Source organism: Lissotriton vulgaris, chromosome 11 (genome assembly GCF_964263255.1).
Source record: "Lissotriton vulgaris chromosome 11, aLisVul1.2, whole genome shotgun sequence".
Classification (NCBI taxonomy): Eukaryota; Metazoa; Chordata; class Amphibia; order Caudata; family Salamandridae; genus Lissotriton; species Lissotriton vulgaris.
The window spans coordinates 1,001,312,108-1,001,330,380 of NC_141699.1; the positions used below are offsets into that span (position 1 = coordinate 1,001,312,108).

An 18,273-nucleotide genomic window follows, 5' to 3' on the forward strand; every position below is an offset into this window, starting at 1 on the left:
TCCCATTATTTTTGCTAGTTCATAATTTTATATTGGCAGTGATTTTTCTGTTCTATGATATACCATTGGACTGCATTAAACATCTATTGTATTGTTTATTGTGCCAACAACCTTTTAACCCCTTCGTTGCGGCCGTCGGCCAACGGCCGTCGCAAGCACTACATCCGTAGTGCTGCGCACGTCCGTTGGCCGACGCGGCCCCGCCCACTCATCAGAACGCCCTCACTGCGGCTGAATTGCCGCCACGGTTAAGGTGTTAAAATGAATCGAAATTTGCCTAGCTTACGTAACGGTAAGTTTCAATTCTATTAAGGACACGGAGGCGAGGATTATGCTATATCTTCCTTCGCTTTATTAACATAAAGACTCCACAGCAGCTTAGGAAAAGATATATAATAGTAACAAAAAATGCTTTAAGGCTTAAAGCATTTGACGGAACGTTCAACAGATCAAAACAACAACTCCCAAGAGTCTCTTTGTATAATGACAGTCCATAGTCCTTCCACTCTGTCCATCACCGCTATAAACCCGGCCTTCTCTTCCTCTTCCTCCTCTTTCTTCGCGCAGATCACGCCAGAACCTCATTGATCCTGCTTAGCACCCTCGTTGCCTGTCGAAAAAAGGAACAGCGTAAGCGAGGTGGCCCAGGAATGCAACAATAAGGCGAGGAGTATTCAGTGACTAACACAGTACAGACAATGTAAAGGAAAACGCTTTACTTACTGCTATACGGGCGGGTAGAGACACCACTGTGTAGCCTGGGTGGGATAATCCTCGCCTCCGTGTCCTTAATAGAATTGAAACTTACCGTTACGTAAGCTAGGCAAATTTCGATTCTATGTCAGGACCGGAGGCTTCAGATTATGCTAGTTCAAAGCTTACTTACCACCAACTGGGCCAAATCCACCACAGGCTTAAAATAAAACCTCTTAAAGGTAGAATCCGAGGACCAATCCGCCGCTCGCATTAGATCCTCCAAGCGCCGATCGAACAGCATTGATCGTTCTATAGGCAAAGCCCTTGTCGGCTAGGTGAGCCAGGAAATTCAGCACGGGAACGAGGCCCGCGACCAAGGTATCCAAATCCCTTCGTAGACACCAACGCATCCACTTAAGCCAAGCGGATGTGTAGCGCTTCGTCGTACTATCGGCCCATGCTTTGGAGAGCAAGTGCTCAGCAGACCCCGAAAGGCCTGGGAGCGACCAGCGTCTCCTGAGAGCCTCCATGCCACGAGGCGGAGAGAGCTCTGCGTGATGAGAGGATGCGGTTCCGGATTTGTCAGGAGCAGAGGAAACAGGGGGAGTAGGATTGGAAAATCCCAAGAAAGTTCCAGAAGAACCGGAAACCACACTTGAGACCTCCAGAGCGGTGTAACCAACACCGACTCCGCTCCCTGGCGGCGTATTTGGGCCGCCGCTCGCATTATCATGGAGAACGGGGGAAACGCAAACGGCCGTTCCCGACTCCAATCTTGTAGAAAGGCGTCCGTGGCCTCCGCCAGAGGGTCCGGCCTCCAGCTGAAAAAACGTGGCAGCTGGTGGTCGAGACGGGACGCAAACAGGTCCACCGAGAAAGGACCCCAGAGAGTTTGCAACCACCGGAAGACCTCCGGATCCAGTTTCCACTGACTGGCGTCCCTGAGGTGTCTGGAATGCCAATCCGCTACTTGGTTGGCCTGACCCGGTAGATATTCCGCCGTCACCGCAATGTGACGCGACAGGCAATATTCCCAGAAGTCCTTCGCCAGATCCGCCAAAGCGTGGGAACGAGGACCCCCTAGATGGTTCACATAACGAACCGACAAAACATTGTCCATCCGCAAAAGGACACATGCCCTGGCCGAATCCTTGGTCCAACAACGGACTGCGAAGGAGCCCGCCAGGAGCTCCAAACAGTTGATATGCAATCGTTGTTCTTCTGAAGACCAGGCGCCGCCGGTGGAGAAATTCCCGCACCGGGCGCCCCAGCCCGACCTGCTGGCATCGGACTCTATGACTAGGTCCGGGGCCGATCCGAAGATCGCCCGACCATTCCATGCCTCCATGTGAGACAGCCACCAGGACATTTCCTCCTTCACTTCGTCCGTGAGGGGAACCCACTGATCGTAGCTCATCCCACGACGTAGGTGTTGCGCCTTCAGACGCTGAAGCGCCCTGTAATGCAGGGGGCCTGGGAAAATCACTTGGATGGAGGACGACAGAAGCCCTACCACCTTGGCGATATGGCGCAAGGAAGTGCGATCTTTGGCGATCCTCTGCCGAAGCAGGTGTCGTATTTTCGCGACTTTTCGACCCGGCAGGCTCAAGACCGCCTGCACCGAGTCCACCACGAAACCCAGGAAGATGATCTTCTGAGTGGGAACAAAAACCGATTTGGAGCCGTTGATCACGAACCCCAGTCTCTGGAGAAGGTGCATGGCCTGCCGAAGCTGGCCCGCCAACACCTCCGGGCACTGCCCCATGAGGAGGATGTCGTCTAAGTACACCAACATTCGGACCCCCTGACTTCTGAGAAACTCCACTACCGGGTGGAGAACTTTCGTGAAGCACCAGGGGGCCGACGACAGACCGAACGGCAGTGCGGTGAACTCGAACACCCTGTCGTTCCATATGAACTGAAGGAAACGACGATGCGGGGGATGGATGGGGACGACCAAATAGGCATCCTTGAGATCCAGTCTCACCATCCAATCCCGAGGGAGGAGTACGTCTCGAAGGAGGTGGATACCCTCCATCTTGAAATGTCGATAGATCAACCACCCGTTGAATTCTTTGAGATTGATCACAGGTCTCTTGCCCCCATCTGTCTTGTCCACTAAGAAGACATTGCTGAGGAAACCGTGTGGGTGGCGCGTTGATAGGCGGATGGCCCCCTTGCGGAGCAGTTCCGAGACCTCCCCGTCTATCAACCGCGCGTCGGACTCTGAAAACACAATTGGACGTGGGGGCACCGCTTGCGTGGGCTGGTCGTAGAATTCTATGTGGAACCCACGTACAGTTTGCAAGACCCAAGCATCGGCAGTGAGCAATTCCCACTCCCCTTAAAAGGTTGCCAACCTCCCCCCAATTGGAACTTGATCCAAACAAAGTACACTTACCGGAGGCATTCCCTTGTCCAGAGTTCTTCCTGAACCCTCTGCCGCCGAAGCGCTGCCCTCTGGTGGGGTAGAAGTTAAAGTTTGCTGAGGTCTGGTATTGGCCTCTGCCGGAGCCTTGTCCTTTATTGGTGGCTTGCTGGCCACGGCCGGTCGCGCGGCCCCTACCGCGACCGGCCCCTCCGGAGAAACGCTGGTGAAACACCCGTTTGATGCTGGATTGAGCCTTGCCCAGCGATGTGAACGTGTTCACGAATTTGCCCAGCTCCCTGATAAAGGGCTCGCCAAAGAGGTCTCCCTGGGCAACTGCACCCGCCTCCGACGAGGCCAGGTCCCCCAACTTTGGATCCAATTTAATCCAGAGCGAACGCCGCCGTTCAGTAGACAGGGCGCAGTTGGCGTTTCCTAGGAACACGATCACCCTTTGGGCCCAATTAGAAAGCACCTCCGGTGAAATGACGGTGCCATTGGCCTTTGCCTCCTCCGCCATATCGAGGATCTTCGTGGCAGGCCCTACCGCATCTAACAGCTTGTCCTGGCAGGCCCGCCAGGACCGATCGATGCCCTTCCTGGGATCTTTCATAAATTTTGCCAAGAAGGTGGCCATCTTGGCATCCAACTCCGGGGTCATGGCCACCTTACCCTCCAAAGTTGGTCTAGGGCACTCCCCACGCAGGCAACCCCTTGCCTCCTTCTCCAGCGGCTTGCGCAGCCTGCCCGCTACAAACTTCACCACCGTCTCCCCCGGTGTCCAAGCCGCGGAGCGTGGGTGGACGATCTCGTCCGGGTCCAGCATGCCCGACTCATCTCGTGGCATTTCCTTGGCAGAGGACGACGGAAGCCAAGATCGGGTCGACTCCCCGTCGTCATCGGTGTCTGGAGAGTCGTACACAGGAGAAGCGGGGGCCGTCGACACGTCCCCTGAAGCACCCGGATCCGCCAAGGGAGCAGGGGGCACTGCCGTTGCCTTCGCCAGGAAGGCGTCCCGGAGACGCTCAAACGCGCCCCTGTCCACTCCTTGGGCCTCCGAGGACGGGCCTTCCCTACAGGGCCTCTTCGGTGCGGGCGGCAACCCGCCGGATGTCCCCGGGAGTTCGGGGGTCGGAGTCATATGCACGGACGCCAGCTTTGCGCATTCCTCCACGATGCGGGCGGAGAGGCGGTCCTCCATAGGCCCTACCACCTCCGTCACGCAGCGGTAAATGGAATTATCCACTGCCTGGTAAAATTCGTCGTCCTGCAGGTAGGAGTAGGGTTCTTCCTCGTACTCTCCTTCCATCCTGAAGCACAGGAGTAATTCCGGGGCACCCTGAAGGGCGTTAGTCGAGATAAGTCTCGGATATGGGCAGACCAACTGGCTGCGATCACTTTGTGGGCCAACTGACGTGGCAGGTGGGGCTGCACCAACCCCCCCAGTGCGCAGACTCTCCTCGCCGGGACCGAGTCTCCGCACCCCTCAAGCGCGCCAAGCCACACACAGTCAAAGAGGTGCACAAAATTCACCCGAAGGTGTTTTTCGCGGTCAGCGCCGCAATACAGACCCCAAAGGGGCGTCAGAAAACAGGGATGTACAGACCCGGTCACCAGGTGTCAGAGGGGTACGCGAGGGTTGGCTCCTGCGCAAGCAGACTCCACGACGTGGCCCCTGTAACTGCGGAGGCGCGCCGAAGGGTCGGCGAGACGCGAGGGCGCCCCCTGGCGGCTTACTTACTCACCGCACACAAGTGGGAAAGAAAGATCGCGTAGGAACGATAGAACGTTCCCGCGACCGGGGACTCTGCAATGGAAAATAAACCATGGAGTGAGTCCCCCAACGATCGTACATACAATACAACCAGTAAAACTCATAAAGGAAACATGAAAAGCACTTATCTGGCTGCGGGAGCAGCGAAGAAAGAGGAGGAAGAGGAAGAGAAGGCCGGGTTTATAGCGGTGATGGACAGAGTGGAAGGACTATGGACTGTCATTATACAAAGAGACTCTTGGGAGTTGTTGTTTTGATCTGTTGAACGTTCCGTCAAATGCTTTAGGCCTTAAAGCATTTTTTGTTACTATTATATATCTTTTCCTAAGCTGCTGTGGAGTCTTTATGTTAATAAAGCGAAGGAAGATATAGCATAATCTGAAGCCTCCGGTCCTGACATAGAATTCTAGGATCATATAAATAGAAGTGCCACAAATAGGTTACAGTCCAATAGCATTTGCCCAGCACACAGCATCTTCATAGGAGGCACCCCGGCACCAGCAGCCAGAGAGGCTAACAGACGGTAGCAAAGACAGAGGAATCTTAACTTCATCAAAGAGAGGTTTTAATTTCTCTTTTAAAGATAGCCGTAAAAGAAGCCATATGCAGTCTAACAAGAAGTGCATTTCACAATGTTGATGTCAAATACACTACAGGGCTGCTCCCTTGCCTCTTCTTCAAAACTTTTGAAACCTGCAGAAGTTGAAGATTGTTAGACCTAAGCCATCTACATTGCTTTTAAGTGCAAAGTCTTTTTCTCAAGTAGCTGAGGCCCTCACCTGAGAGAGCCCTAAAAGTAACAGTAAGGGCTTTAAATGTGATGCTGGCAACCAATGTAAGTACTTCGAATGAGGCAAGATAGATTGTCGATAAGGGACTCTCAGGATCAGTCATTCTACTGCATTTGGAGACTTCAGATTAAGAGAGCAGGAAGGCCCAAGTAGAGATTAATAGCATAGTCTAACCTAGAGTTTACCATGGTGTTCATCACCGTTTTACAAAGGTCCTGCGGAATGAAATGCAGCAGCTTCTTCAAAGATTTTGGCTTAGTAAAACAATACCTGTTTAATTTGTCCAGAAAAAGAAAGGTTGGAAGTGAAAATTATTCCCAGATTTCAGTTTTAGGAGGTAGGTACTGAGGGAGATTGAGTTCCTTAGGCCACCAAATGCTAGGGGAAGGCGGGCCACGTGGTCCAATGAAAAGAACTTCTGTTATGTCTCAATTTAACGGTTAGTATCCATCTAACCAGCTCCTTCCTTCAGACTCTTTACATTTGGGCGTGGCATTATACAAATGTTCTTTAAAGGACAGAAAGAGGTGAGTGCTGTCCGCACAAGATACCCCCTGCACACCCCAAGGGTCAGTCGGCTGAGTCAGTGGTGCTAGATACAAGTTGAGGTGAGTAGTGCTCAGAAATAAGCCCTGCAGGAACTCGGTATAAAAGAGGTAAAAGGGTGGAGATAAAACAACTGCGATCTGGTATCCAGAAAATATTTTAGCCTTGAAAAAGCTTTACCCTGGATACTTGCCAAACTATATCTGCCTAAAAGGGCGGTATGCAAGACTGTATCAAGCGCAGCTGATAGGTCAAGCAAAGCTCCCATTGCTGATCATCCACAGTCCAAATTCTCTTTAATGTATTCTGTAACCTCTGATAAGGCAGATTCAGTACTAAGGCCTGATGAAAAGCCAGATTGAGTCATGTAGCAGGCTATTGGATTCCACAAAGGAAGATGGCTGACTATTTAGCAGTTTCAATTATTCAATCTAGTCTGGTCTGCGTTGGGTTTCTTCAGTAAGGGCAAAAGGAAGGCATGTTTCCAATCAGAAGAAAATGGTCCTTCTTCAAGTGAGGTGTTCAAAATTTTATTGAGCACTAAATTAATAATAGAGGAGATAATCTTTAGAATTCAGGGCGGACAAGGGTTCCTTGGGGATCCCGATTTATATTTCTCGTCTCTTCATAGAGGCTTCCACCAGAATCGAGAAAGTTAGAGAATAGATGACCTTAATTTGGCACGAGGTCTATCTGCACATTCGGTAACATTCCTGTAGAAGCCGTTGCATAGATTTTCTGGATTTTCTCAAGAAAAAAATTACGATAAATTATTGCAGAGTTCAGGGGATGGACTGATTTAGGATACTTCACACAAAGTATTAGAAGCCACCTAGATTCAAGAAGAGAAATACACACTCTGAGATCTTCAGATAGATTTGCGAAATGTTCCTCCCCGTTCTTTCATCCTCATCGGATTCTTAACTAGCTGATCATGTCCCAACCACTAGACCAGGGGTCTCCAAACCGGTCCTGGAGGGCCGGATCCATGCCAGATTTTTTGGATATCCCCATTGAGATACATGTAGTAATTTTAAAAATATGGCACGCATCCGGCCCTCCAGGACCGGTTTGGAGACCACTGCACTAGACAAACATTAGCCCTTGAACAACACTGTTTATTAAGGGTAATGCTGGTTTATTAACTTACATAGTCCCTCCCCATGTGCCCATAACCTCTTCTGGGTTTCTCCATCTAGTCTTTTATTTTTTCCTGCCTTTTGCAGGTACTCTCCAAAGTAATTTTTGGGGGACTTCCCTTCATTTAGCTACTCTGAGGCATGCTTCTACAGTTCTTCCGTCCATTATCACTAGGATGCAGCTATTTTGCAGTAGCTCTCTGTATGGCCATATTATGTGGCGGAGCAGGTTGAGAAGGACCATGCTGAGTTGGTCTTTCCCCTTCTGCTTTAGGCCATTTGTGTGGTGAAGTGAATGGGCGGGCTGAGGAAGCAATTATAAGAGTGAAATTGGGGTTGAAGAGGAAGCACACAGAAGGGAACCAGACTTCACCACGTATGTAGAAAGTTATTTTGTTATCCCCAGTAGATTTGCATGTCATAATTGACAGGGTAGCGACAAAAACTGAAAACTCAGCACTGACTGGTTCGGTCTAGTGATACAGAAGTAAATTGGCCTAGGGCAGTCTGCTTGCAGAGGTTACGCATTTCACCAAAGGGAAACTGGACTTAAAAACCATTGAGCAGGAGGCTGGCTAATTTATTCCAGTCTAAACGTCTTAGTGGCTTGACTGTCTTACCTCTTCTTGCTGCTGTTAAAAACAGCATCTTAAGAGAATGGAAAGAAGCGTAATGTGATAGGGTTTCCCACATTCCTGAGTCGTTGTTAACCATTTACGAATTTTGATACAAAAGTTACCAAAATCACTGAAAGTTACTTCTTTGTTGGCCAGCCTGACGTCTTCTTTACCATTAGAACCTGTACATAGAAAGATTGATGGGTTTCTCAAGGGTATTTGCAACATAACATTTTGCTCGCAAAATATGCAGCCCATGCATCTCAGGCTCTATTAAAAGACTTACAGGCGCTGTTTGATGGGGTGCCGAGAGGAGACGATTGCTCAGATTTATTGGCCACTGCAGAATTAATGATCTGGTTCTTGCTGGGCCCAGCTTTCGGTAACTTATATGCTTCAGCAAGTGCATTCAGTCGTAGACTTTGGAAGGTAGATGCTGCACAGAGATACTGCCTTTGCTGCTCATACATCATAAACTCTTTGGGGCCTCAGTTAGATGACCTCATTAAACAACAGGTGATAAAAAAGAAATTGTTGCAGCCTTTTATGGGTCAAACCCAGTAATCTATATCATTCCTCTTGCCCAGAGGGTAACCACGGGCTGTGCAGCAGAGATGTTCCTTGCAGGGGTGGACCCATGGTCATTGTGTCCTGGTTGGGTGTTGGAGCTCACCCAAGCAGGCAAACCCGGACTTGCCCCAGCTGCATTACCACTCTAGACACCAAAAAGCTTGGGGCCTTTCTCTTATCCACCACACCCTCATAGTTTACCTCTTTTCGATATTTGCTTCTTTGGTGACATTTCTCCTTTCCTGTGCAGCAAGGGTTTCTGTTGATCTGAGCATTTTCCTACCAGTGGGTGGCTCCACCCATTATGAAGTGATGCTCCTCCCTTCTCTTTCTGTGAGCGCGGGTACTCAGGACTGCTATACTGCGGGCCTGGCATCCTGGCCATACTTGGGGCCTTTTGAAGGTAGAATTTAAGACATCAAAATTGAAGGCCCCACGGGCCAGTGTGCTATGACGCCTAAAATCACTGCAGTGCGGCCAGGGAATTCATCAATGTTGTGTTACACAGTAGTACCTCTGCTGGCTTACATTGACACAGCGTCCTTGCAGCACTTGTAAGAGAGTAGTGCGGTGTTCTGTCATGACGTTTGCGACTATTAGCAACATGGGACGGGACTCATTTGTGCATGTACCCAAGGTGATGAGGGCAATAAACAAAGCTTACCAGAATTGCTTGAACAGAAGACCAAGTGAACAGTGACACTCAAGCAGCTGATCGATGCTGGTGATCTTTCAAGGAAGTTTTTTTAATGCAATGTCTTCCCTCTAGGTTGTCTTGGCTATTGTAGTTTCTGATTGCATGATCCTGAATTGGAAAGTTGAAATAGCAGATTCTGGTTTCACAGTTTTTAGCAAACCTGTACTGTGCAGTTTTGTAAATATAGTTTCTAACTGTATGTTTCCTAGTTCACAGCACTAGTTGCAGATTCCAGTTCCAGGCCTTCTAGTAGGACAAATAGTGTCTTATAGGGGATGTACTTCTTTTATTGTGTGAATGTCTAGTACTACTCTCAGCTTAGAGAGACTTCCAACCAGAGATTGTTTTGGCTTCCCAGTTGTGCATGATTGAACACTAGTGGTTCCTTCTGACCTCCACCACAGATTCTGACAGTTGGGAAACCTCTTGTGATTAAAACCTACTGATATTTAACAACACTTTTAATATAGAATGATTGCTATACCGCTGGGAAGTGGTGACCTTTAGTATCTTGGAAAGACAAACCTGTAGTATCTGATAGAGACTACTAGCCGCAGATTCCTTCACGTAGAATTATCCCCAGGTGTGAGACTGGATCCGGAAAATCTTTTTGCCACAGCATCCTGCGCGCCGGGGGAAGGAACTGCACCACTCGACTCCGCCCCTGCGTCGTCCGCGCACGTGACGTCAGCGAGGTCACATAAGTCCCACCCCGGCGCGCCTACGTCAGTTTTTTCTCTTTCCACATGCAACGCGGATCCGGTTGAGCTCTGGCCTGTTTTCAGGCCATCTATCCCTTTTTTCACGTTTGGAACAGTGTGCGAATGCCTTCAGGTTTGAAGAAGTGTCCCTCGTGCATGTCCCATGTCGGCAACTGACCCTCACCCAGTTTGCGTGTGGTGCCTGGGTGGGCACCATGACTCGGAGAGTTGCGACGCATGCCTGCACCTCAAGCCCAAGTCACGGCGGGAGCGCCAGATGAAGTTGCTGTCTGGGCACTTATCCAGGTCGGTGTCTTCTCAGCGTCCGTCCTCTACCTCTGAATCAAGGAACCGCCGGTTTAGTCTGCGACAGTCTTTGAGCATGGCCCCAAGGGTGTGTGGCACAGCGGCTGGTAGGTCCTTCAGTTTATCTCCGAGGCCTTGTCCTCCTTTCACGGTGGGTGCCTGCTCCCCCCAGGACATGCGCCAGCCTGTCGCCTCCCTATCTTCCGTTTCCCGGTGTAGAGGCGACTAGGGCCCAAATGACAGCCTACGCTGCGGCTCTGCAGGCTTCTTTGGTCCTTTCTCCACCTCCTGAGACATCCACAGATACCTTGCTTCGTGCGAGGAATTCCGCGGAGCCGCAGGCGGCTCTGGCCCCGGCACCAAAGGTCTCTGCTCCAGGTCATAGGAGAGTAGCGCCGTCGGGGTGTGGTCCTTCGGGGCTCCCCTCTTCGGCGCCTAGCATCCCTGTCTCTCCGCAAATCCCTACGGGCTCCCTCTGGTGTCACAGGTGATTGACGGGACCCCCGGGCTTACCTCTGGTCTGCCGCACCAGAGGTTGAGCTGGCGTTGGTTCTGCGCCAGGAGCCTCCCTTCACGGCTCCGGTGGAGTCACGGGTAGAGGCCAGGTCTTGGGGTGCTTTCCTGAGTCCCCCTCGATCCTCAGCGCGGGCGGCTGCTCCGTCTGGGGCCGAGCTGGCCCGCAAGTGGCTCCTCCGGCACCGCATGACGCCGATCAGGCGCTGCTGATGACCTCCACGGAGCCGTGCCGTCGCCGGGTTCTGGATTCGACTTAGGAAGTCCCTTCGTCTCCGGAGATCTGACATCCGTCCATGTGTTCCTCCCCGGAGAGAGGGTGCTGTGTAGTTGCCTTTTCGCCGACATCTTTTAGGGGTGGCTCTTCACTGTCCTCGTGGCCAAAATCCTCGAACCCTTCTTTCCCGGGCTCGTGGCTGGCTTCTCCACCGGCATTTTCTCCTCCTGAGGCCCTTCGGGTCCCTCAATCCTCTGTGGATCTTCCACTTTGCCGGGGCTGGCCGCTTCCCTCTGGAATTGGGGAAGGGCAACTCAGTCTGCAATCGTCACCCATGGAGGAATTGCTTTCACCACCGTGGCTCCTTACTGAGGCCAGTGTTGCCTTTGTTCGGGCTATTTCCACAGATGCTGGTATTCTGAGGATGGGTGAACCTTTCACTCTATTTTCTACAGACCACCTCTTGCAGATTCTCCTCCAGGGCTCTGGTGGACGGGAGTGGTTCCTTCCTTTTGAGGCGTCACTCCATGATTCTCTTACGGGGGCCTGGAGGCTCCCTGCCATGTGCGATCCAGTGCCTCAGGCACTTCTGCACTGCCATTGGCCTGCTCCGCATGACCCGGTCAGTCTTTCTTTCTTTTCACCCTTCTACTCAAGGCGCTCTACTGCATACTATCTTTCCGTGTTTTCCTGTGGTGTTGTTCCCTCCGTCTCGGGAGGCCTGGTGGTTAGATTCGCTACCTCCAGTGCTGCCTTGAGGGCGCTTAACACTTAGTATGTGTTGACCAGGGCTACTTCTAGCCTATGAGGTTTGGTGGAGTCTCTTCTTTCTCGTGTCTCTCCTGAGGGTGCACGTGCTGATCTGCGGACCCATATGTTGAATGGTAAAGAGTTAACCGCGTTTATTCTTCGTGCGGCTTTAGACATCACCAAAGCTACTGGCCGTGCTATGGCTACTTCTGTGGCTCTCCGTCGCCATGCTTGGCTACGTGATGCTGTTTTTCCTGAATATCTTAGGGAGCGTCTGGTCGACCTCCCTTTTGATGGGGCCCTGCTGTTTTAATACTCTTGCAGACTCAGCCATCCAGCATCTTCTGGTGGGGCTTTGTCCTCTACCTCCTCCTCCTCCTCCTCCTCAGTGGGTGGTTTGTTGATCCTCCGGGTCTTAGTGGGAGGTGTTATCCCACTGCTCCTGGAATCTGGTGTGGGGTGAACATTACAGTTTCTGTGAGAGATACTGTACACTCCAGGCCCCGAGTTGGCCTACCTCTTTAGTTGGGGTTCAGCCCCCGTTGGCAAGAGTGTTCTTTTTGGCTGCTTACTAAGCCTTCTGTGGTTTTTGCCGCAGGGTTTTTAATTTGTTCTCTGATGTGGGACATCTTCCCTAAGAGTGGTTCCCATACTTCTTGGGCCGTGTCCTACCCTACGTGGGGTATTTGTAGCTATTGGATAGCCTGTCTTATACTGGGAAGAGTGTTCTTCCCCTTGCGGCTTCCTTTCCCTTGTTGGTGTTGCTGTTTGCCGCTGGTGCGTTTCTTGGACGGCTGCGGCGTGGGCGGCGTTCTGCCTCTGTTTTGCTGTTGGACCGGGTCCTCTGTCTGGTGTCCAGAGGGGTTATTTCTTGAGTTGGCGACTTTGTTCGTCCTACTTGTTCTCCTCTTGTTTCCTGGGCGGTTACTGGTTAGCACCCGCGGCCTCCGCCGGTTCTTCTGGTCCAGCCAAGGGCCTTGGAGTGAGGCCTGGTGCCCCTGCTTCTGGCGCGAACTAGACCCGCAGATGTCAGAGCGCTTTACACGAGCACCAGTTACGTTACAGACTGCCACATTAATTTTTGTACTATATTTCACAAATGTGGTATTCATTTAATATGTTTAAAAATTTCGTTTATTTTTAATGAAGACATGAAATCTGGATTCGTAGGAATTTGATCATTTAGCTGCATATTGTACTCCTACCATGAATAGAAAAGAAGGTTCAAGAGATAGATGTATAAGTGGCTATGTACTGTAATGTTTGAATGAACACTGCAGCCTGTGCATCCATCTTTATAGCAGTGTTAATTTGTGCACAGGGAAGTAGTAGCTCCTTCCGGGATGAGATGCTTAATCTGGCACTATCCTAGCCAACGACGTCCCAACATTTCTTTTTATTGGGATATTTTAACGCATTGGGAGACATTTCATGTTGAAATACAAACTGCAACTGTAGAAAATATGGAAACTCTATTCCTCCGCCATCTAGAGAAGATCCCTTTCCAAATTGATGTAGACTCTGATTATGATGTTGGCTTATACACATAGCAGAAAGGACTCTGGTGCTAATACCATTAACGACTGCCCTTTCCAACATTCTATTCTCTTCAGTTCGTTTAATTTTTCAAGTGCAACAACGAGTCAGCAAACAGCGTGTCCCCACAAAACAAAGTGGAGTGACCGCATCTGGCCTGCTGGGCGCCTCGCAGATGGGCATTTTGGGGTACCTCTCACTCTAGCAGTGATCGCCTGGAGAGTGATGCGCGCCAATAAGATGGCGGCCGCCCGATGCTGCTGCCAGCGCTTAAGAACCTGTGCAGAAGATACGCGATGAGTATTGCGAGCTGCGTCCGATCTCTCACTGCTTGGTGCAGGCCCTCAAGGTGAGAAGTGACGGCTGGGGCAACATCACATCAGACAGGTGGGTGCAACAAATTATTCAGTCAGGTTACTGTCTAGAACTAACATCTACCCCCCAAACTTGCCACCCAAACAGCGTCCAATGTCACAAGAACATCTTTCCCTGTTAAAGCAAGAAGTAGTATCTCTGCTAGAAAAAAATGCAATAGAACCAGTTCCTCTGCACCAACAAAACAAGGGGGTTTACTCTCTATATTTCCAAAGAATGACGGCTCTCTAAGGCCTATTTTAGACCTCAGACCGATAAACATATACATACTGTCGGACCATTTTCACATGGTCACATCAAGTCCTTCCGCTCCTGCTACAAAACGACTTCCTTGCTACCCTAGATCTCAAAGACGCATACTTTCACATTCCTATTCACAAAGCTCACAGGAAGTATCTCAGATTTGTAATAGACGGCCAGCACTACCAATTCAAAGTACTCCCATTCGGAGTCACAACAGCACCAAGAGTATTCACCAAGTGCTTAGCAGTAGTGGCAGCGCATCTACGAAGACAGCATATCCATGACTTCCCGTACCTCGCAACTGGCTCCTAAAAGCCAGCTCACACAATCAGTGCGTGAAACACACTCATGCCACCATCCAACTGCTTCACAACTTTGGGTTCACAATAAACCACACCAAGTCTCATCTACAGCCATCCACAGTACAACAGTACCTTGGTGCCACAATAAACACCTCAACAGCGATAGCTTATCCCCCTCCAGCAAGGATAGCCAGCATGCAAACTGTCCTAACAAAGTTTCAGCTACAATACTCCCTCCCAGCATGAGTCTTCATGTAACTCATAGGTATGATGGCCTCTTGCATCTTCATAGTACCCCATGCAAGACTTCAAATGCGTCCGCTACCAGAGTGCTTATCACGTCAATGGAACCAGGCTCAAGGTCATTAACAGACCTAGTGTTGGTAGATGCTCAGACTCATCGCTCTCTGTAGTGGTGGAACACCAAAAACCTTTCCAAGGGACCACCATTCCTAGAGCCAGTTCCTCAGATAATCTTGATTGCGGACGCATCGCTCTCTGTCTGGGGAGCCCACCTACTGCAACACACCATGCAAGGCAGGTGGACACCGCAACAAAAATTACTTCACATCAATCATCTGGAGTTACTAGCAATATTCCTACCGCTAAAAGCTTTCCAGAAGCAAGGATCAAACAAAGCTGTGGTAGTTCGCACAGACAATATGACAGCAATGTATTACACACAGAAGCAGGGAGGCACACACTCCATGCAACTCTCTCAACTAGCACAGGACATATGGAGGTGGGCTATACCTCAAAACCTATTCCTTCTAGCCCAGCATGTTCCGGGAGTACAAAATACTATAGCGGATCTGTTAAGTCGTCAAACACAACAGACCCACGAGTGGGAACTTCATATGCAAGTACTTCAGCCATTCTTTCAGATGTGGGGACAACCTCAGATAGACCTATTTGCCACCCACGAAAACGCAAAATGCCAAAGCTTCGCCGCCAGATATCCACACCCACTGTCCAAAGGCAATGCTATATGGATGAATTGGTCAAACAGATTTGCGTACGCTTTCCCACCTCTACCACTCATGCCACTAGTAGTGCGCAAACTAGAGCAGCATTCTCTGACCCTCATCCTAGTTGCTCCAACATGGGCCAGACAACCGTGGTACACCACACTGCTACAACTGTCTGTAGTACCGCACCAAAAATTGCACCTGTCTCCACACATCTTAACACAGAACCGTGGAGAGATCAGACACCCGGACCCAACTCAGCTCAACCTTGCGATCTGGCTCCTGAAATCCTAGAATTTGGTTATCTAAACCTTCCTCTAGACTGCATGAATGTCAATAAAGAAGCTAGACGTCCTACCACTAGGGCATGTTATGCAGCCAAGTGGAAACGATTTGTAATATATTGTCACAACAATATTAATCCCCTAGATGTGTCTATTCAACCCATCATAGGATACTTACTGCATCTCCAAATATGTAACTTAGCCTATATGTCTATTAGACTACATCTTGTAGCAATAGCAGCATATCTGCAAAACAGACAACATGTATCTCTGCTCAGAGTGCCTGCCATTAAAGCCTTTATGGAAGGCCTTAAAAGAATAATTCCTCCCAGAGTACCACCTTCACCTGTGTGGAATTTAAACGTTGTTCTCACACGGTTAATGGGGCCTCCCTTCGATCCCTTACACAGATGTGAATTACAATTTTTAACATGGAAAATTGCGTTCCTAGTAGCTATTACCTCTCTGCGGAGAGTTAGTGAACTACAAGCACTAACCATTCAAGAACCCTTCTTGCAAATGCATCAAAATAAGGTAGTTCTGCGTACTAATCAGTAATTCCTGCCCAAAGTCATTTCTCCATTCCATCTCAATCAATCTGTGGAACTGCCCGTTTTCTTCTCGCAACCACAGTCAGTAGCAGAAAGAGCTCTTCACACATTAGATGTCGAAAGATCGCTGCTATACTACGTAGAAAGGACACAACCCTTTCGTAAGACAAAACCACTTTGTTTCTTTCTCACCACCACACAAGGGTAATCCCATTTCAAAATATGGGCTAGCTAGATGGATTGTCAAATCAAAACAGATTTGTTACCACAAAGCTAAATGTACGCTATCTGTACCTCATAAAGCCCACTCTATAAGAAAGATAGGGGCTTCAATGGCATTTTTAGGGAACATTACCCTAGTTGACATCTGCAGGGCAGCTACATGGTCTACACCGCACACATTCACAAATTACTATTGTGTAGATGTGCAAACAAAACAACAAGCTAATGTTGGCCAGGTGTTTTCAAAGCATTATTCCAAACTACTGCAACAGATGGGGGTGGTCGCCGCTAAGAGTGGGTACTGCTATACAATCTATGCTCAGTGTGCAATCTGCAGCTCATGTCTCGTACGGAAAATGCTACTTACCAGTATGCATCTGTTCTTGGCATGTAGAGCTGCAAAGTTGCACACGCCCACCCGCCTCCCCGGCTACCCTTGTCTGTTCCAGTAATATCTTAATTAGATACAAATTACATGGGCATCCTTCCTTTTTTCTTGCAAAGCTCCATCATTTCCCTAATGGCGAAAAACAATCTGGGGATGGAACCGATACCCATGCGCAATGTGGTCCAAAGGAGGAGTCCCCTACCTCGTGACTTCCAAAGAACTTTTCAGGACAAGAACAAACTGCAAACATCCGGGCCCAACACTGCGTGGCGATCTATGCACAGTGTGCAACTCTGCAGCTGTACATGCCAAGAACAGATGTATACTGGTAAGTAGCATTTTCCTTTTGCACTCCCCGCCCCCAACCACAGTTTCTTACTTAAAGTAATTTACTTTAAAATGAAAGCAATAGGAAGGGGGGGGGCAGAAAGTGCATAATTAATAATCTTGTATTAGCGCTGCTAGAAATATTTTCAGGAAATTTATTTTTACATAAACCCTTTATATGTCTTTGCAGGAAAATGTTCGTGCCCTGACTAAAGGTGTTCAGAGTGTGATGGGATACAAACCAGGTTCTGGTCCAGTACCATCCACTGGAGCTATTGCTGAACCTGCAACAGGAAAGCCCTGGAAAAAGCATGGGAACAAAAATAAAAAGGAGAAAGTGCGCAGGCTTACCAAACACCTTGATGCATGAGTCTTAAGAAAATAATATGTATATAATGTATGATGTGTATAAAAGTAATTTAAAAGTATGAACTCAACCTATATGTACAATTTGGATACCACATGTTCAAAAAATACTTTACTTAGCCAATGTGCTTCATCAAAATGACTGGAATGATGTACTCCGTCTGCCTTTTCTTGGACAGAATATTTTTGACCAAAATGGCAGGCGAATCACTTAAGTTACTGTTTAATTTCGATGTTCGGCTAGCCAGGTACAGTTCACGATGACAAACAGGCCGGTGACCATTTACATGTGACCATTCTTCAAAAGGATTGATAGTTGTTTGAAATTGTTTACCTCTGTATATTAAAGTTTTGAATTTTTATTTGAAATGTTTATTTGTTTGAAAGAGAATTGTATTGAATGATCTCTAAACAATGTGTTTGGAAGAGCTGTTATTGAAATGGCTAGATGTGTGTAACTCTCCTTATTTTGTTGATTTTTATTAGGGAAGAAAACACTTCACCTTTGAGAAGGTGTAAAACATTTAAATGCAGGCAACAATAAGTTTTTCCCATCTGTATAGTGTACCACTGTTCACATATTTTTATCTAGATAGGTCATTTTGCAGAAAACTTTTTTTATAGATTTCCTTGCACCTGCCATAGCTTAATGCACTTTACATTATTTTATAATCCCTGATATAGCGTGTTTAAGTTTATTAGCAGTTCACACCACAAACGGGCTATCTAGTCTCATACAGGTAAACGGCACATAGCCAAACCTACTTCATTATTTGCAACTCGAATGGCTATGTTAAAATGTTGATGATTTACAGCTTTAAGCAGAAACTGATGTTTCTGTGTACAGTTCATAATATTCTGCACTTTCCTTAACTGGAGTTTGATGTCCAACAGTATGCTTCTCTGATATCAGAAAGTTGTGGAATTAACCTAAACATATTCGCAGACATGAACACTGGGCTATTGCTAAAATGATTATAGGTTACCCTTTTTCCGTTCCGCACCATCAAAAAACTACTGAAAAAC

The 18,273-nt window shown here is 48.7% G+C and overlaps 1 protein-coding gene across 1 annotated transcript in view; it reads left to right on the forward strand.

Moving 5' to 3' along the window:
- LSG1 (large 60S subunit nuclear export GTPase 1) overlaps positions 1-17,609 on the forward strand; it is a 126,170-nt gene extending 108,561 nt beyond the window's left edge. The window contains exon 14 of the mRNA XM_086944287.1: positions 17,072-17,609. Within this exon, the coding sequence (XP_086800413.1) occupies positions 17,072-17,251 (180 nt within the window). The 3' untranslated portion in view covers positions 17,252-17,609. The remainder of the gene's footprint in view (positions 1-17,071) is intronic.
- Positions 17,610-18,273: the final 664 nt, after the last annotated feature.